Consider the following 21,982-nt stretch of genomic DNA (forward strand, 5'->3'; position numbering starts at 1 on the left):
GATGGCCAAGAAGCATATGAAAAGCTGCTCAAGATCACTAATTATTAGAGAAATGCAAATCAAAACTACAATGAGGTATCACCTCACACCAGTTAGAATGGGCATCATCAGAAAATCTACAAACAAATGCTGCAGAGGGTGTGGAGAAAAGGGAACCCTCTTGCACTGTTGGTGGGAATGTAAATTGACACAGCCACTATGGAGAGCAGTATGGACGTTCCTTAAAAAATTAAAAATAGAACTACCATAGGATCCAGCAATCCCACTACTGGGCATATACCCAGAGAAAAACATAATTCAAAAAGACACAGGTACCCCAATGTTCACTGCAGCTCTATTTACAATAGCCAGGTCATGGAAGCAACCTAAATGCCCATCGACAGACGAATGGATAAAGAACATGTGGCACATATATACAATGGAATATTGCTCAGCCATAAAAAGGAAAGAAATTGGGTCATTTGTGATGGATCTAGAGACTATCATACAGAGTGAAGTGAATCAGAAAGAGAAAAACACGTATCATATATTAACGCATATATGTAGAACCTAGAAAAATGGTACAGATGAACCAGTTTGCAGGGCAGAAATAGAGACACAGATGTAGAGAACAAACGTATGGACACCAAAGGGGGGAAAGCAGCGGCGGTGGGGGGATGAACTGGTAGACTGGGATTGACATATATACACTAATATGTATAAAATAGATAACTAATAAGAAACTGCTGTATAAAAGAATAAATTAAATTAAAAAAACCAAACTGAATACATAACTACCACAGGAACATTAATAGCAAAATGGTTAATGAGAACTGTCAATTGGAAGAGCATTTAAGATGGGTCACTAATACACTAACTGAGAATTACAGGAAACTTGAAAGGCCTGGAATCTTATAACTCATATAAAAAAACTTGATAAAGGTTTTCCTAGATTTGATAACAATCTTAAACATTTATATCATGTTTCAACAGTGAACTGTACAGCTGCAAGAAGCTTTCTGAACCATCAACAAAAATCCAGATTTTAATACTGCCATGTTCCTGTAACTCTTAACATTGTTAGTGATTAAAAAAAAAAAAATCCTGGGCTTCCCTGGTGGCGCAGTGGTTGAGAGTCCGCCTGTTGATGCAGGGGACACGGGTTTGTGCCCCGGTCTGGGAAGATCCCACATGCCGCGGAGCGGCTGGGCCCCTGAGCCATGGCCACTGAGACTGTGCGTCCAGAGCCTGTGCTCTGCAACGGGAAAGGCCACAACAGTGAGAGGTCCACGTACCAAAGGAAAAAAAAAAATCCTCTTTCAAAAGTCTTCTGTTGGTCTAAGTTCAAAGCCATGGCTACCTTTACTATTGAGATTTTATAACACAAAAGTTGTATAAAGGTTAAATTAGTCCATTTTTAATTACTCATCCTTTAATGAGCATTATATTCCACATGGGAGTTATGTGTGATAAACTCCCAGTTATACAGTTACCCTCAGACACACACTGATGCAGCCACACATGTCTTTTTGAGAGTAGGTTCATCATAATGGTTCAGAATAACTTCAGTTTGCTTCAAACACATATGTCTTTAACCTCTGTGATAATATATACCCTGCATTTAAACAGTAGCTCTTAAATAAGCAGTGACAGCACAGTGATTGTAAAACTGAAGAAACAACTTGAATTACTTACTTCAATGCTGTTATTCTTAGTGCAAATCAATCTCTCATCTTTGCAGAGTTTACCCACTGGAACCAATGTTTCATGTGTTTTTTCCACATGTTAAAGAATATAGTAATGTTACTAAAAATATTAATCCATTACTTTTGTCCTTTTTGTACTGTAATGTATATTATGTTTTTTAATAATTTCTTGTCATGAGTATATTAAGTCTAATAAAAGAAAATTTCAGTGAAAAAATGTCAATTTACCATGCTAAAGACAAGATTGAATATTCTCTCTTCTCTGTATAGAAAAATGATTATACAAAATGTAATATGAAGAGGTAATCAAGAGGATGTACCCTCCCCCGCCCCCGAAAAAAGCAGTATAGAGATGTGTCAGGCAATTAACAAAAATAATTTTATTATTTTTCTGGATTTTGTAATGGTTGTGGTATTTGAAAGCTTCTTAAAATTTGTGTTTTATTTCTTTTTTCATTCTAAATATTTACTTTCAAACCAAAAAATAAAATAAAATAAAATAAAAAGATACACAATATAAGGTAATATTTTAAAAGAAAAAAAGGAAGAAAAAGCAAAAGAAAAATACAGGTAAGAAACTAAGGAGAAGTCAAGGATGATGTCAGTACCCAGAATGAGTTACAAATATTTACATTTTACTACGAGTTCCCTGATTCTAATGAAGCTTAAAAGTCAAAGTTTGTCAGGCATTTAGCAAAACGCTTCAGGGGAAAAAACAGTCATTATATATTTAAAAAGTACTGCCTCTAAATAAAATACTTTACCATTTCAACAGACACCCGCATAGCAGCTTTCATTAGACTTCAAGTATACATTAAGCCAGTGGTCTCCTAAGGAAGTGAATATACCTAAAGGGATGCATACACAATCAATCTGTGTCCAGGAAGAAATTACTATGTATGTTAAATGTTACCTAAAAACTAAAAAGAAATTAAACTTTACCAACAGTTAATCAAACTGACACTAGTAATCTTTGCTGTATTCATGTTAGCCACAATTATCTAAAGAGAAAGAGCTGAGAGAAGAGTGAGAATTTCATAAAATGGAGGAGTTGACACCTTTAATGGCATTTGTTTGCCTTCAACATTTTACAGTGTTTCAGGATGTCATCAATGTAGCTTTTTATTTATATTTTTTAAAAAACTTTATAAACAGTAGATTGCTTACAGTAATTTTAATGAAATGGGAAATGACTAAAAATCTTTTTTTTTTTTTTTGCGGTACGCGGGCCTCTCACTGTTGTGGCCTCTCCCTTTGCAGAGCACAGGCTCCAGACGCGCAGGCTCAGCGGCCATGGCTCATGGGCCTAGCTGCTCCGCGGCATGTAGGATCTTCCCGGACCGGGGCATGAACCCGTGTGCCCTGCATCGGCAGGCGGACTCTCTCAATCACTGCGCCACCAGGGAAGCCCTAAAATCTTTATACCACACAGGTTCTCCATTAACTCACAGCAAAGTCCTGAAAAACTGTTTTACCTAAGATTGAGTTATACATCTTTCTTTCACAAAAAGTGAGACAAATACTTTACAAATGAGACAAGTGCTACAAATATACTGCCTTTTTTATTATAAAGCAGCTGTAAATAAGTCATATGAAAAAATAAGCACCTTAGTCTGTCCCTTCTAGATAAAAGTGACATTTTAGTAATGAGTAAGAAAAATTGCTTCTCTAAAAGAAACTTTGGCTAAGCAAATGCCCGTTTAAAAATGTTTCCATCATTATATAATTTGTGACTAAAAACGAAATGTGGCACCTATGAAAATTTTTATCTGGACACTTTAATAAACTCAACTTAGAATCTGATGTATAAAAGATTTTATCAGAATGACAAAGTGAAATTCTCAAAAATATATTCAATCATACTGCACTCCAAAAAAGTTCTTGTACAACTGATAATTCTAATAATTTTAAAGTAGAAATATCGTTTATGATATCTATAGCTCATTTAAAATATCTATTGTATGTGTTATATAATGGACATTAATTAATATATTAGTAAAGTAGGACAAGTATATAAACACACATGCCAAGTATGAATGAGTACTCGAAAATGTCTTATTGATAAACACGTACAGTCAAAAGGTTTGGACACCATTCCCTCAATGAAATGAAGCCTCTGATATACAAATAGTAATTCTGACACCCACCCCCTCTTTGGGGTGAAACAACACAAGAATTTATTCTCCCTGTAAAATTTCTGATAAGAGCAGATGATCATGATCTATGAACAAAGACCTAAATTTTACAAACTAAGATCTAAGTTCCATTAGTTAGGAGTGAAAAATAGCCTAGAAAAATCTTTGACAAGTGAAGCAGGCTCACCTCTAAAAACAGGCCAAGTATTCAAACCCAGGTTGACCTGTGAGCTGGGACAGGCCTACCAAGAAAAAGGCCCTGATCTCAGCATCCCCACAGAGTGAACTAAAAAAACTGCCTGAGCCAGCTGGCTAGCAGCTGCCCAATGTCCATTCAGCCATCCTTCCTCATTCACCAGAATTCCTGTTATTTCACATGGTCATCCAAATTAAGACTACACTTTTCAATCTACCTTACGGCCAGATGTGGCCAATGTCTAAGTAACGACCACCAGAATTAAAGGACGAATGGTACGTGCAACTCTCAGAAGATGAGCATAAAGAAAGAGGACATACCTTCCCCTTCCCTTTTCTCTTGTACTGGCTAGACTCCAACCTGATAGCTGGAAGAGCCATCTGAAACTATGAGGTGAATATGGAGATAGGGATCATACTTGGTAGTGCAACAAAGAGGGAACTTAGGTCCCTGACATTGTGGAGCCCCATACCAGCTCTCAGTCACTTTCTTCTGAGCTATTACGTGGTAACTTTTTTTTTTTCTCAAACTTCAGAAGATGTATTTATCTTACCAAACACATGTGGAGTGCTTAACTCTATGCCAGTATGCCAGACGGAGGTGGGATCAGAACGCATGCAGATTTATTAGAGTGCTCTTGGGAGGGACATCTGTGTGAGGGAGGGAGCAGAGATGGAGTGAGGAAAAGGTTGGGATGTGGTGCAGTGGCAACAGACGCCTCAACTGGGCCAACCCTTCGGGAGCTCGGAAGCTGGGGTGAATCTTCAGAGTCATCTTGAGTTGTGGTGATGGTACCAGGCTTTTGTACCCCCATGGCAACCAGTCACTGGATGCAGGTTGCCCTGGGAAGAGGGTGTGATTTTGGGTGAGGCAATGCTACCACCAAGGCAATTCTGAAGGGAGTTCTCAGCTGGCAGCATTTCTTTCTTTATACCACTGTTATTTGGAGTTTTCCGTCACTCCCAGCTGAACCTAATCCTAGGCCAAAAGGCCAAAACTTTTTCATTAAGATGACCCAGTGAGTCACAATCCATGAGAACCAAATCCATGACAGCAACAGACTAAGAAAAGAACAGGAAGCCTTGAATAGGTAAAGGATTTCTGGTATCAGCCAGGAGACTGAGGATGCCTAGGTCTATGATTTGGGAAAATCCAGGTAACCAGACTTTCCTAATTCTCTAATAACAGGGATCTTCCATTGCCAAGGAATTATGAAATTCAACTCCTCTGGCTGCCAGGTACACCCATCTCTAGGATAGGGAGGGTGGGCCAGGGATAGGGCCCTAAAACAAGCTAATCTCTCTCTTTGGCCACTAAGTCAAACAGGCTCATCGAGATCTCATAAGAAGATTGCAGATGCAGCTCCTTTATCAGAATTCCTTTTTGGTCAATATCCTCAAAAGATGTCAAAGTACAGAGTTTAGAGATTTTATTATTCATTTTTCTCCCTGATTGGGGAAAAAAATGGTAAGAATAAAAATTATGGAGATTAATTAGACAAAGGAATAGAAAATCAAGATCAAGAAAGCAAGGATCCTTAGTTTTCTTTATATCAAAATTATTTTCAAATTACAAAGTAGAATTCACTACTTTAAAGATTAAAAAGCTGTTCATAAACCATTCATAAATACCAACTGTTCAACCAACTTCTGCACATCTAGTATGTAACAATATTCTATGATTATGAGAAATAAGTATATTTGATCAGTTGGTACCACATTAAACAATTATGAAATTAAGAACCCTAGTCTTTCAAATTGCAAAATCATAGACTATTAGCCTCTCTGCCTGAAGAATACTACCCACTATCCACACATGGTACCATAAAACTTTTTTACTCCACTATGTTAAAATGTACAAACCTCAAATAATTGCGAGATCACTTGCATTAGAAAACATTTAATAATGCAAATAGTTCTGGAACTGTTAGAGAGTTAACAATCATGTTTAAATTAGCTATATACTAATGTGATAAGCCTACTTGCTTAAATTCTGAGCTAAGATCACAGACAAGGTATAAAAATTAATTTTCATTATAGACAGAATAAGCAGTTAATTCTGGAGGAAAAAAACATTTTGCAGATAAAGAATGAGGTGGAAAGGAATTCAGCTGAAAAGAAAGAAAATAAAAGATGGTCAACAACAAGCATAACACATGTTTTCAAAATGGTGTAGGACAAGGGGTTTAAAAACACTTCTCTTTCATACCTCTGCACAAAACCAGGATGCACAGGTCAGGCTCACTGTATTATTATTCTAAATCAACAAAGTTATGGGTTTAAAAAGCTTGTGAAAAGCTAATCTGAAAATATGCCCATTCCTAACCTTTTTAAAGAGAAAAGTAAATTCAAATTTATACATCTTCAGAACTGACTCATGTCTGTTATGTTCTTGTATTTTAAATTGTATTTTAATACAATTTAAGATATCTTTAAAATCTGACATGTATTCTCTTCAAAATATTGTACCAGCCATATTTTATGAATTCTACATTTTTAAATAACAAAAAAAGAATATTTCCAGACAGTGACAAAAGCAATAAAATTATCAGATTATACTTTGTTCTGACAAGAGAAAAAAATACCCTGCCTTTCTGACTCAAAACACAGGTGACAGTTTTCTCTTTTTTTGCAATTAGAGTACACCATCACCAGGAGGTAGCAGTCCAATAATCACAGAGAGAAATCAAGTTTTAGACTAGGGTTCCAAACCAGTGGTCTTACAGTGAGATTTGTCAGATGTGCTATTTCTCCTATTTAAGAAAACTTAAAACTATTTAAATCACCACAATGTAATCAAATAATTATCAGACATCATTTTAAATTAAAATATCTAAAAATAGGGGCTTCCCTGGTGGCGCAGTGGTTAAGAATCCGCCTGCCAATGCAGGGGACACAGGTTCGAGCCCTAGTCAAGGAAGATCCCACATGCCGCGGAGCAACTAAGCCCGTGCGCCACAACTACTGGGCCTGCGCTCTAAAGCCCACAAGCCACAACTACTGAGCCCACGCGCTGCAACTACTTAAGCCCGCGCGCCTGGAGCCCATGCTTCACAAGAGAAGACACCAGAATGAGAAGCCCGCACACCGCAACGAAGAGTAGCTCCCACTCGCTGCAACTAGAGAAAGCCCACGCACAGCAACGAAGACCCAACACAGCCAAATAAATAATTTTTTTTAAAAAATCTAAAATATGTAAAAATAAATTAATGTGCATTCCCTTAAACTATCCTAGGCTGTATCCACTCAAGGGGGCATGATTCACACTGTATTCTCTGATTGGTACTCACTGGAGTTGTACAAACCAAGCAGTAAAATGCTCTCATCCTAATCTTAAATTGGTTACAGGAAAATATCTTTACCAGACAAAAGGAATAAAATCAATTGTGTTTGGAACAATGTCATCATTTTGGATTCCTCTGTTTTAGTAAACTTCTAATCAATCATCCCATGACAATTTACCTATTTGCTATGTAATTACACATTGAGTAACTGATTTATCATTCAAGATGGACTTAGAGACATAATCAAAAGTCTATAATAAAAGATCAAAATTAGAGAAAGAAGGTATTTTAGGGAAGTAGAGACCACAGAAGGCAGTACCAACAACAGTAGCTCCAGTTCAGAAATCTTTTCAGAACATTCTCAACTAAAGCAAACAAAATAAATATGAAGAGAGAAAAGTACAAGGGGTAGAAGTACAGGCCTAAAGAGTTCTAAAACAATCTAGGCAATGATTATGGTGAAAATGGCAACAAGGGATTCTGCAGTCCTGCCATGACTGGAAGAAAACTGCAAGAATAATCAGTTGGAACTAAAGGGGATAGAAATCTATGAATTTTATTCAACAAGTTGCCACTTTAACCACGGCTATAAAACAAAAGTTACCTATGCCAGAATGATCTTCATTTATGTCTGAAATTAGGCTTCTCCTGCCTATTCATGCATTACAGAGGGTCCCAAAATCATTTTCTGAGAAAAATCTTTGCTCTACCCAGGGAGGGCAGAGCACCCTCCTATTCACCCAGATACCCCCATCAGTGCCTTTAAATTTTCATATCCCACCACAGCCCTGTTTGTTTATAAAGCTTGTCTATGCACTTAGCTGGCAAAAAAAAAGGGGGGGGGGCGATAATTGCATTCCCAACAGTTCTCAGACAGAACATTATATTTCTCAATATATTTAGAAATCTGGTGTTAAAAAATGATATCAAAGGCGAGTTGTTTGAAAAATAACCTAATATCTAACAGGGGACTGGGTCAGACCATTCATTATATTAGTTCCTGTAATACTGCTTATACTGGGATACATAATGAGAGATATCATAAGAAAAAGCCCTATGTTCATTGAAAGTATGTAGTTAAGGATTATCTTTTATTATATCACATCACAATAAAACTGTGGATAAAATGTCTTACTAGTTTTAGTATCAGAAATAGTCTTCCTTTTCCTGGGCACCAGATTTGTTTTTACCTGTTTTCCTCTTCCACAACTGCTAGAAATCTGAGAGCCAAAATTGTACCCCACCTGCAGACAGCATTTTATTTACTATCTTAACCTTTGGTCCCACTACCCTACTTCTTTCTGTTCCTTGTATTCTTTTCCTTTTACTTTTTTTTTTCAGTTAAAAAATTTACTGAATACCTACTATCTCCTTTGTTCTTTTAAAAGAACTTACAAAAAAGAAAGAAAACTTATCCTAATTTTTCTAGAGCCTTGATCTTAAGAGTACTCATGTATGTGAAGGCAAAACTTAAAACTTCCTATCTCCTCCCATTTTAAACAAGTAACCAAAAATAATCATTTGGGGAAAGGTTGCAACACTATGGGAAACATCAAAATAAACAAATAGGAAAATGAATTCAGACTATAAAGAAACTCTTACATATATTTATGACACAGAACACTATTTTAAAATGGTATGAATAAAGAGAACAGAAGACTTCTTAGAAATAGTGACTCTCAAAATTAAATATTCAAAGAGATGGAAAATATGGCAGTGAATCTCTAAAAAGACATTGAGCAAAATGATGGTAAAGATGCAAGAAAGAGACATGAAACATGGGCAATTAATCCAGAAGGGCCAACATCTCCTAGGAGTTTGCAGAGAAAACACAGAAAATTTCCCAGAACTGATCACTCTCCAAAATGAAAAGGCCCACCAAGTGCCAGCAACAATAAGTCAAAGACTAAACACCAAAAGATAAGAAGATCCTAAAGTGGGGGTGCAGAAAAGGCCACCTGACAAAGCAACAAGCCTTATACAAACCCAGGCAACCAACCCATCAGCAATATCAGACACAAAACTTTAAGAAAAGGTGATAATCAATTCTTTTCTCTATAAAGGCAAATTATTAGTCAAGTGTAATAATATTAGAAAGGTACTAAGAATGTCATTAAGAGGGCATAGAGAAAGAGAGGGAGATGAAATCCAGGAAGACAACAGCTCCACTCAAGGAGGGCAGCGACATTAGGGACGACAGACATACGACAGGCCTGGAGAACAGCAAACCCAGATAGGGACAGGACAGCGACAGAGGGCGCTGGGAGGCAGGAAGACTGAATAACTCCAGAAGCATGCCCAAGACTGTGGATAAAGAGGCCTGCTATACAACAGCACAGAAATGCAAGCTAAAAAATAGTAATACAGAGTGAACTGTAAGTAACAGGTGAAAGGAAGAAACGGAAAAATATTAGGGGCATAGTGATGAAGACATGATTAATTTTATTCCACATTTTTAATTTAAAAGACAGAAAATTAAATGCTCAGTCAATGCAAAGTAAAATTAAAATGTGTTCTGCTTTATATTATATCAAGCTAAGGAAAGCAAAAGTCAACTGAATCAAATAGAGGTAAAACAGAGAAAGGCCACAAAATATACAAACTAAAACCATAAACTGGAAAACTAGCCAAAAATTCCCTCTCTCTGCATTTTCTGAATTTAGAAAGTGATATTTAGTGTTGGTATTAAAGGGCTTATTTGTTTTATCTCTGAGTTCAATTCTGTTATTTTGGTAGTAAGGACCACTTGTAGCAGTGATTAATGAAAACTACCTGTTTGAGAAAAATTGACATCTATTTAAAATGTCTAAATTGAACATAGAGAGAGCAGAAGAAATAAGATGGAACAGAGTGAATTAAGAGCAATGAAAGTTGCTTACATAAATGTAGTTATTACTATGCTTTTAAAGTCATATTTCAAATAATTTAAAGAAGCACTGAAATACATTAAGCCTACAAATGAGATTTAGAATTAAAGCAAACAATCTAATTTCTAACAAAGAAAACAGAGACACTTTACGTTAGAACACGCAATGACAGAGGACTCTAGGAGGGCACTGACCATAAGAAGTCACCTAACATAAACTACATGAGACATGAATCCCCAATGAAATACAACACCTTGGTCAGGGTGGTCATACCCAGCAAAAGTGTAAATGCCACGTCCCCTGGGAACCTATTACTCTATTTGAGGGAACCCCAAGTTCTTCCTTTTAGCCAATTAAACTCTGTCTTCCTCTAACTGCAACCTACTGGATCTACCTCTTTCCCACTATCCATAAAAGAAGTCAAATCTCTTATCAATGAGACAAACTTTCAAGGATCTATGGCTGCTGTCATGTCCTACTCTTTCCACTTCGCAGCATTTTCTCTTCTCTGCTAATTCTACAAGGTGTTTTTGCCTCTCTTTTCTGGTTGCTCTCTTCTATACACACCCACTTTCACCAAAACCCCTCTAAGTATAACTCAAAATATATAATATTAATGATCAATCTTACAGAAATAAAGTTCTATTCTTAAAGACTATGAATGTTCTTACTAGGCTAATCAGTTACTCGCCACTAACATTCAACTGAAGAGCACATGCTTTATCTTAACCAATATATGTTCATCTCATTTGCATGACTACTTTACATGTACTAAATCTGTATCTTCTTGTTCAAATGCAACTCTCAAAAATAAGATCAACGGCAAAAAGATGTTCATTAGGCACATAAGTTTAAAAAAAATCCATAAATACTACTCAGAGTAATAAAAACAGTGAAAAAAAGACCCCAGTGGAAATGCATAATAAATGTATATGTATACTTGGATCGACAGGTGCAATAAATTTGCACAAAGAGTTTGCTGCCCCCACAAATAAAGTACAAATAAGGAAAACAATAATTAATATCTGACAACTGAATTTTATTGGACCAGGGGTCCACCGTGTTTAGTTCAATGTTCTGATTTGAAATGTTGTCCAAGAGAAGCACGAAGCCATGAAAACTTATAAATACCTTTTAAATAAATCTCAATGATGCAAAAGGACAACAATCATCTTTTCAGAACAAGTACCATAATTTTTAAAATATTACACAGATGAATTCTGCCTCTAATGATGAAGAAGCCCCAAACTACAGAGCTATGATTAAGTTAAAAATCTGTGTGCTAAAAAAAGGACCAAATCACGCTACTGCTAAAAAACTTGTAAAACCAGTCTTAACATGTATTAACAATACTTTGCTTAGAAGAAAGGCAGCACAAGCTTAAATTCTTATTAAACAATGCTACTTGATGTTATATATTATCAATGGCATTCTTGATAGGAAATAACTATCACATATGCATGCTAGCAGAAATTTACAATTGAGAAAACTAAACAATATGAATTTCTATACAACTGAAAAAACACTTAAATACACAATATGAATCAACTCTTAACAAATATGTAAGATACTGAATTCACTGACTGATGTTTTTAATCTCCAAAAATCATGCTACAGGAGGGATTTTTTTTTTTTTAATTTAGTGAATGATGGTTTTGTAAGCCATGATATAGCCTGGAAAGGACATCTTGGTTTCACTGAAGGATGTAGTAGCTACAAGCACTACATAAATGACAGGCTGCTCTGAATATCCATATTATCTACAGTGTGCCCATCTTCCTGGTCTTAAAGAAATAAACCAAATTACAGCCACTGAACATTTCTACTCAATATACCATGTAAAGAAATGGTTCATAAATACAAGGTTTGTTTCACACTTATGAATCATAGCTGTCTACATAAAAGGGGCATACATTTGTTTGTAAAGTAAGAAAAAATTAACATTTCTTTATGACACTGATAATGCCAGTTTTTCAAACACCACTTCAATGATTTTTAATACATTCCTCACATAGTATATAACCAATATAGTCAGTATCTTGAACCTATTACTTGGGAAAATATTAGTTTTATTTTAAGGATAACAGGAATTTTTAAGAATACAAATAATTGGTTTGATCAAGATCAAACACTGCCCAAACACTTAATGAATTTCCTCACTTACTGGAATTGTTTTTTTTTAATGTATTACTGGGTAACATGTATGATAAAAACTCTCCAGAAAGTGGGCACAGAGAGAACATACCTCAACATACTAAAGGCCACATGTGACCAACCCACAGCCTCATTCTCAATGGTGGAAAACTGAAAGCATTTCCTCTAAGATCAGAAACAAGACAAGGTTGCCCACTCTCACCACTATTATTCAACATAGTTTTGGAAGCTTTAGCCACGTCAATCAGAGAGGAAAAATAAATAAAAGGAATCCAAATCGGAAAAGAAGAAGAACTGTCACTGTTTGCAGATGACATACTATACATAGAAAATCCTAAAGATGCCACCAGAAAACTGCTAGAGCTAATCAATGAATTTAGTAAAGTAGCAGGATACTAAATTAATACACAGAAATCTCTTGTATTCCTATACACTAATGATGAAAAATCTGAAAGAGAAATTAAGGAAACACTCCCATTTACCACTGCAACAAAAAGAATAAAATACCTAGGAATAAACCTACCTAAGGAGACAAAACACCTGTGTGCAGAAAGCTGTAAGACACTGATGAAAGAAATTAAACATGATACAAACAGATGGAGAGATATACCATGTTTTTGGACTGGAAGACTCAACACTGTGAAAATGACTATACCCAAAGCAACCTACATATTCAATGCAATCCCTATCAAATTACCAATGGCATTTTTCACAGAACTAGAGAAAACTATTTTACAACTTGTATGGAAAAACAAAACATCCCGAATAGCTAAAGAAATCTTGAGAAAGGAAAAACGGAGCTGGAGGAATCAGGCTCCCTGACTTCAGACTATACTACAATAATCAAGACAGTAGGGTAGTGGCACAAAAACAGAAATATAGATCAATGGAACAGGATAGAAAGCCCAGAGATAAACCCAAGCACATATGGTCACCTTATCTTTGATAAAAGAGGCAAGAATACACAGTGGAGAAAAGACAGCCTCTTCAGTAAGTGGTGCTGGGAAAACTGGACAGCTATATGTAAAAGAGTGAAATTATAACACTTCCTAACACCATACACAAAAATAAACTAAAAATGGATTAAAGACCTAAATGTAAGGCCAGACACTATAAAACTCATAGAGGAAAACATAGGCAAAACACTCTGTGACATAAATAACAAGATCCTTTCTGACCCACCTCCTAGAGTAATGGAAATAAAATCAAAAATACACAAATGGGACGTAATGAAACTTAAAAGCTTTTGCATAGCAAAGGAAACCATAAACAAGACAAAAAGACAACACTCAGAATGGGTGAAAATACTGGCAAATGAAGCAACTGACAAAGGATTAATCTCCAAAATACACAAGCAGCTCATGCAGGTCAATATCAAAAAAAAAACAAACAACTCAATCCAAAAATGGGCAGAAGACCTATATAGACATTTCTCCATAGGAGATATACAGACTGTCAACAAATACATGAAAAGATGCTCAACATCACTAATCATTAGAGAAATGCAAATCAAAACCACAATGAGGTATCACCTCACACCGGTCACAATGGCCATCATCAAAAAATCTACAAACAATAAATGCTGGAGACGGTGTGGAGAAAAGGGAACCCTCCTGCACTGTTGGTACGAATGTAAATTGATACAGCCACTATGGAGAACAGTACAGAGATTCCTTAAAAAACTAAAAATAGTACTACCGTACGACCCAGCAATCCCACTACTGGGCATATACCCTGACAAAATCATAATTCAAAAAGAGACATGCACCACAGTGTTTACTGCAGCTCTATTTACAATAGCCAGGACATGGAAGCGACCTAAATGTCCATCGACAGATGAATGGATAAAGAAGATGTGGCACATATATACAATGGAATATTACTCAGCCATAAAAAGGAACAAAATTGAGTTATTTGTAATGAGGTGGATGGATCCAGAGTCTGTCATACAGAGTGAAGTAAGTCAGAAAGAGAAAAACAAATACTATATGCTAACACATATATATGGAATCTAAAAAAAAACGGTACTGATGAACCTAGTGGCAGCACAGGAATAAATATGCAGACGTAAAGAACGGACTTGAGGACACGGTGGGGGAAGGGGAAGCTGGGTTGAAGTGAGAGAGTACCATTGACATATATACAGTACCAAACGTAAAATGGATGGCTAGTGGGCAGCTGTTGCATAGCACACGGAGATCAGCTCTATGCTTCACGATGACCTAGAGGGGTGGGATAGGGAGGGTGGGAGGGAGGCTCAAGAGGGAGGGGATATTGGGATATATGTATACATATAGCTGATTCACTTTGTTGTTCAGCAGAAACTAACACAACATTGTAAAGCCATTATACTCCAATAAGGATATTTTAAAAAATAAATAAATAACAAATTTAAAAAATAAAATGCATTGCTGGGTAAATCTAAAAACCATATGCAAACACTGCATTTACATAAAAAAATACTTTATGGAGTCAAAAGCATTCAAAAAGAGGATCAGAAATCTACTTACTGTCTCTCAAAATGAAACAGTAAGTAAGCATCCTAACTTTTGTGCACCTGCAGAGCACTAGAAGTGATCTATCATTTTCTTTCCTATTTTTATAATTGTTAAAGCTTCTCTATGATTTCTGGAGACAGCTGAAATATAATGCAAGACATTCAACAACTGGTCTTTAACAACTACAGCAAACCAACCTACATCAAAAGACTAGAGAACAAAACAGCGGTTATTGTTTGCTACCTTTCGCACTGTTAAGACCAAGGTTACAAAATAACCATAATCTATAGCTTTCAATGGCCTGAGGAATACTGATAGAGCCATTTCCCTGCTATGCTTCAGTCAAGACAAGTAGTAAAAACGTATAGAACCAGGTACAAACATCTGGGTAAGAACTATGTCATTTTTATTTTATAGCAAAAAGTTGAAGCAGTTTGTGAATAGCTGAAACTTACAGAAGGTGTCCATGTATGGTTTTCACTAAATAGTTTACAACAGAATTTCTATTTCAAAACAATTTTTTTTTAATTTTAATGTTTTCCAGTTTGCTATCATTAGAAAATATACTGGCCTTTTACCAAACCAAATATCCCAAAGGGCAAAAGGAACTTTGAAACAATCAAAATAAATCCCCTGCCTGATGGCGCAATGAGATCTAAGCAATCCTATAAAGAGCTTTACAATTTTAAGTTCCCCCCACATATTCCCTTACATATCTTAAAAGCGTATAGATATATATCATATATATTAACACAAATAGTTCTATTTTAAAACCAAAATAAATAAATTGTAGCAAACAAATTTAAAATAGGAAAATTGAGAAAATATTTCTACTTACAGATTCTTAAATAAAATAGTTTACAATGAAATCATACACAGTATTAATCAGACCTCAAAAAAATTTAAGTACTTCAATAAAGATGTTCTAAGTCTTCTATTAGCAAAAGATATGTTCAACCAAAGAGACTTTTCATATGAAAAAAAAACTTTTCACATCGACAGAAATTAAAAATAAAAGACTGCAAGTAAGAATACCAGTATTTGTAAGGGGCTGTAATTTTATAACAAAGTCTAAAAGGATGATACATTTGCCAGTTCCAGGCCCAATATAACATCCCTGAAACGGTTACTGTATTTCTAGTAATAAGCACATATGTATTCAATAAACGTTCTTCCTGAATTTAGACTAAACTGTGAAACTTTGTGCATATAACCAGTGTCAAAAGTGCTTCACAATAATTAGATATATTGTACTGACACAGGAACAGTGCAAACATAAAACAAAATTTTAAAAGCTTTAAAACATTTAAGAATACAACAACAAAAACAATGTAAACCTATGAGATAACACAACACAATGTATATAATTCAGCGATATACCATTATTAACAAACAATTCAAAAGACTTCAGTATTAAGGAGTTGTTAAAATGAAAATATTCCTAGAAGCCAAAGTGTTGAGTCTTCAGGCAGAGAAATCTGACAAATCTGATGAATAGCAGGCCACCTAAACCAGACTTTATTATTATATCAAAATATTACGCAGAAAATATTAAAAGGAAATGAAAAATACTGAAAAACTGTACTGCAGAAAAAGTCTAGAGTTATTGAAAAACTGAACACCACCACGTAAACCTGAACTACTCTAGGGAACGGAGAGGGGGGAAAAAAGCCTAGCTTCTCCGTGTGAAGCTGATTTTCCTTCGTCTAATTTTAGCTTACAGAATAGCTAATTGCTCCAAAGTTTGTTGTAATATTTTCTTTGCTTTATAAAGGAACACCTACATATTTTTTCCACATATTAATGTATCTCTGAAGTAATCTCTTATTAAGAATTTGATTAGCCCTACAGAAAGTTATTATCCTCTGAAAGCTACTGTCTTTCAGTTACTTCAACTATAGATCCTAAAGCAGTGCTGTCCAATGGAAATATAATGCAAGCCACATAAGTAATTTTAAATGTTCAAGGAGCCACTTTTAAAAAAAAAGGGTAAAAACAGGTGAAATTAATTTTAATACAATATTTTATTTAACCTATTAAAAATATCACCTCAATGTGTAATCTACATTTTTAAAACTTGATGAAATATTTTACAATCTCTTTTTCACAATGAAATCAAATGTGCATTTTAGAGCACATCTCCAATTAGGACCAGACTCATTTCATCTCCAATTAGGCCAACAGTTATAAGTGGCTAGTGGTTGCTATGCTGGACAGCAAAGGTCTACAGTTCTTTCTCTGGTTTTGAAATACAAATACAAAATACTAAAAGATCTGAAAGGGGAGCACACAAAGTATTAAATTTGAAGGGCAGGGAGGGGCACTGAAAAAGGTCAATTCAGCCATTCCCCTTGACTCCAATAGGCCTGGGATGACATCATGTCCCCACTGGCAAGGCAATCCCTATTTGCTAGAGAGTCCCAATCATGACCTGTTGTCATGATGTAATTATTAACAGCACCCCCTATGATTCTCAAAAAAGCATCCCATTCTAGATGACAAATTATATGGTAACCCTATCTATATCCACAATATCCTTGAAGATAATTCCACATTCCTTAGAAGAAAATTTAAATTTTAAATTCTCATTGTGATGCCTAGAAAAGGAGCTCTAAATTCAAAGAAAAGAACCCTAAATGCACTACCCTCATCTAAAAAAAAAAATCTTTACTTTAAATTGCAGACTAAAAAAAAAAAAAAAAAAAAGTAAGAATTACCTGTTGAACAAGGCATCTGGAAATTGGGATCATTGCTATCCAAAACAGGCAAACAGAACTGGTTACTTGCAGATCCTAGCATAGGATCCTTATCGCTGAGCATGTTCTTCAGCGAGTCCTCTAAGACATTTTGACTTGTACTAAAATCCTCACAGACTTCATTCTCCAGGTTGGATCCTAGAAATAGGGCATCATCTAAGTGTTCAGTAGGAATTAAATGATTAAATGTATCAACTATATCCATGAAGACTTCTGTGTGTCTTTCAGCCCTATAGAAAGACAAAAAAAATACCATAAGAAATAAAGCTATCAATTGATTATCACCTAAAACCAAATTATTTTAATAGTTTTGAGTCTAGAACACACTTTGGTATTTCTGAATGGTTTAAAAAAAATCCTCACTGCTTTTAGAATATACATTTGGACATGTAGTATGAATCTTTGCTACACAATGTTTCTTCATCATGCATGTAAAATTTCATTTTACCAGAGATCCTATTAAATGTTTACTTAATTCACTTTTTTAGGGGAAAAAAAAAACTATGTATATATAGTCCATTAATTTGACACATTTGAAAGAATTACATGGCTTAAACCATAAAAACCATATGTTTTTAACCATAATCTTTTCATAAATTAAGACTCAGACACTGCTTATTAATAAAAATCCATATAAAAGAGCTAAAACCAAATCATTTAAATTATTGTCCCATACCTATTAAAAGTGTAAAATAGCCTTGTCTTATTTACAATGCATTTAAATTATTTAAAGAAAGACAAAAAGGTTTTTTTGTAGGAGTAAAGAGAAAAAATGGAAAGAAACTATTAACTAAACCCAACAAATCAAAACTCAAAAAACTACATACACGCAGGCACAGACGTGCACATACACACATTGTGGGGGGGAACCCCTTTTAAGATAAAATGAGATAAATGACAAACCAATATATCAGAGACTTAAATTTATTTTAGTGAGTTATGTGCTGTTTATAAAGATATGGAGCTGATCTCCTATTTGAACTATACCTACACTCCAGGCATTGCTCAGAAAAGGTCACTTCATGCTCCGGAAGAGCCTCGATTATCAAAAGCTGGTTTCAGAGAATACTGAACCAATGTATTTTGGGTGGTGGGCAAGAGTCAACTAAATAAAATCTAGTAATATTCAGTTAGCTAGAAAATTCCACTAATTAACCCAGAACTTCTTGGATTCCAAAATTCTTAGCTCCAAATCTACCAAAATTTCCTCAAACTGTCCTTGAATTCTTTCCCCTATAAAAATGAGAGAATACGAAGTTCAAAAATATTATACGATTTACCAGGTATATATTATAAGCTGCTGAACATTTTACCTACATTTTTAATTCATTTATGCCCAGTGATAATAATACACTCTATTACTATCCTTGTTTTGTAGACAAAATGCATTTAAATAGTTTAAATAGTTTTTTAGTTTAAATAGTTTTTGTAGACAAAATGCATTTAAATAGTCTTCCCCAAAGTCACAAAACAGAGCCAAAGATTCAAACCCAGGTTTCAAGGCTACATAGCCCAAGGTGGTAACTCTACCCTTAAACACTGAGCTACAAAGCTAGAAATTGACTAGATTTGACTCATTAAAGGTTCTTCTTTAAAAACATTTTCCAACAAATCAGTAGTTGCCTGGGACCTTGGATAAGAGAGGGAACTGACTGCAAAGGAACAGGAATATATTTTGCAAGATGATGAAAATGTCCTAAATCTGGATTGTGGTAGTGGTTTTACGAGTGTATATACCCACCAAAATTCACCAATCCGTTCATTTTAAATGGATGCAGTTCACTGTAACTCAATTTAAAATTTAAAGAAAAGGAAAGAAAATTTCCTCATTCTCACAAAAGTTAATCCTCTGCTAAATATAGGATTTCAGTATCTCTTCTCAAATTTTGCAACTTATTTATATTGAAATATTAATAAAGCACCGAAATAAAATGTTAACTGTTTGATTGGCTGATTAGCTTACATGCATTCTTTATAACATTTAGAGAAAACTGTGAGCTACAATGGTGATGAAAAGTCAGGAAAAGTTTTAATTCCCTGAAACTATGTGATCTCAGTACCTAAGAAAGGCTCAATTATCATATATCACCAATACTTCCACTAATACATTTTTAGGTTCCAAAGAAATTTTAGTATAATAAATTTCTGGTAATTAAAAATAACTTACAAAAACATCACTAAATATTAATTACAAAATTAATCAGCTAGAACTATCAACAAATTTGTTTATCTGAATATGCTGGAATCCAAAGTTTACCACAAGCCGAAACAACCTCCTCTTCAGAGTTGCATCCCAGATGAAACAAAGAAAAAAAGGCAATTCCAGCTCTAGAAACAAATGGTTGACTTTCCTTATAAAAACAATATGCTGAATCTACTGACAACACACTCATTCCCATAGCAACACAAGTCTGGGAAATTCTACAAACTTCACCTGAGGTTAGTCTTTCTGTTGCACCAACTTCTGCCTGTGTACATTTAAGTGGTGGGGACATTCACAATATTCAGAAGGTACAGTTAACACGGCTCAAAATCACCTAGCTATACCGAAAACCAGCCCATTCTAAAGGGTGATCTAAATGAGCAATATATTGTTTTTTCAATGATACTATTAGTGAATATTTTACTAAACTCTTTTACTAAAACGTGCCTTCAGAGCCTGTGGCATATTTTTTAATCTCAATAGCAGACAATATTTAGTCTTTAAAGATCAATTTTTTTTAAAAAAAAGTAAAGCACACTGTAAATAAGATGGGTGAACCTAATTTTCCAGTATGGGGTGGGTTTTTTTCCGCCAAAACTAGTATGACTTATATAAAGTGTGTTGCCCTGGATTAAATAAACAGATTAGCATAAAAGAGTCAAATGTTGAGAAAGACTGGTATAACAAAGTTACGTTTCTTTAATACCTTTAATTTATTCAGAAAGTGTTCACTAACCAGGTACCATTGTGGAAGACACCTTTAATATGCCAATGCAACTGGGGATCTTACAAGACAAAATATGGTATAAAGCACCCCAAACTTATCGGTCCAAAGAAAACAATTTCTACAGAACTGTTCTGTGAAATTGTTATAAATTGGTAAGACTGAATTTTCATAAGTCGTTCCAACAGGCTCTGGAGCCAATTCCAAAGGAAGAATGCCCAAAATCACAGTATACAGCCATATCGCAAGATTATCTTAAAAGTGCAATGAATGGAAATATAAAACAGTCATTTATTTTAAAAAAATCAGTTTTAGATATCAAGTGCTCAATATATCAAAAATAAAATTAAAACTCTCCATGCTAAATTGTAAAACAAATGTTAGCCAATTGTAGAAATATTAACCTTACTTTAACACGAACACACTAATCTACTAAACGCAATGTGGTATCCTGATTTGGGTCATGGAACAGAAAAAGGACAGTAGTGGAAAAACAAAACTGGTGAAATCAGAATAAAGTCTGGAGTTTAGTTAATACTAATGTTAACCTCTAGTTCTGATAAAGACATTAGTATTATGTCAGATGTAACAATCAAGAAACCTAGATAAAGGGTATATGGGAATTCTATACTATGTTTGCAATTTTTCTATATATCTAAAACTACTCCAAAATAAGGTCTTAAAAAAAAAAAAAGAACACTAACCTAAAATACAATGTCCTGAAATACCTAGCCAAGTAGACAGACAAAGATAATCGATCTAATTGAGAAATTTAAGAGACGATTCAGTGTCTCTGTTAAACAAACTGCTTGATTTAAACAAATTCCTGGCGGTCCAGTGGTTAAGACTCTGCGCTTTCACTTCTGAGGGCCCAGGTTCAATCCCTGGTTGGGGAACTAAGATCCCACAGGCCACGCAAAACAGCCAAAAAATAAGTAAATAAATAAACAAACAAATTCCTGATATTTTACTGAAATTTTACACTGAAATTTTACTTAAATGCGTCCTTACATTTGGCATTACAAATTTAATAATTAAAACAAAGGAACTCATAACCCAAAATCAAGTATGGACATATGAACAAATACAACATATAAACATCACAACAAAATATGAAAGTGTCATACTGAAGGGCTCTCAGTACCACAGAGGAAGGTAAAATCCATGAGGCCAAGAAAGGCTAAGCAGGTGACATGTGAGATTGGTCCTAAAGGTCCAGAGGCTACTCCAGGCAAAAGAACAGCAGGTGCTAATTATGAATGCCAGAGTTTGGTCCTAATGGACCATTTAGAAAGACTCAGAATACAACTAAAAATAAGTATCAGTACTAACACCCTGAATAAAATTTAATCTGAGTCCAGAGGTATTTCCCACTTGCTTCATCTGTCACTCAGAGAATTATACTGCAGCCAAATTTCATTTACACTGATAAAACCAGGGTATATTGTTTTCTAAGTGTTTCGTGTATGAATAGAATGCAA

The 21,982-nt window shown here is 34.9% G+C and overlaps 1 protein-coding gene across 3 annotated transcripts in view; it reads right to left on the reverse strand.

The window, feature by feature from the left end:
* The window catches only part of PHF3 (PHD finger protein 3), a 105,181-nt gene that overhangs the window by 74,707 nt on the left and 8,492 nt on the right, over nucleotides 1-21,982 (reverse strand). Inside the window, exon 2 of one of the 3 annotated variants that reach the window (XM_082855470.1) lies at nucleotides 17,536-17,804. The exons of 1 other annotated variant lie outside the window; for it this stretch is intronic. In XM_082855470.1, the coding sequence (XP_082711596.1) occupies nucleotides 17,536-17,779 (244 nt within the window). In that variant the 5' untranslated portion in view covers nucleotides 17,780-17,804. Of the gene's footprint in view, nucleotides 1-17,535; nucleotides 18,223-21,982 lie in introns of those variants that run through there. One more of the 3 variants, XM_082855469.1, reaches the window with a different exon arrangement.

The sequence above is a fragment of the Leucopleurus acutus genome, assembly GCF_964270905.1.
Source record: "Leucopleurus acutus genome assembly, chromosome: 15".
Classification (NCBI taxonomy): domain Eukaryota; kingdom Metazoa; phylum Chordata; class Mammalia; order Artiodactyla; family Delphinidae; genus Leucopleurus; species Leucopleurus acutus.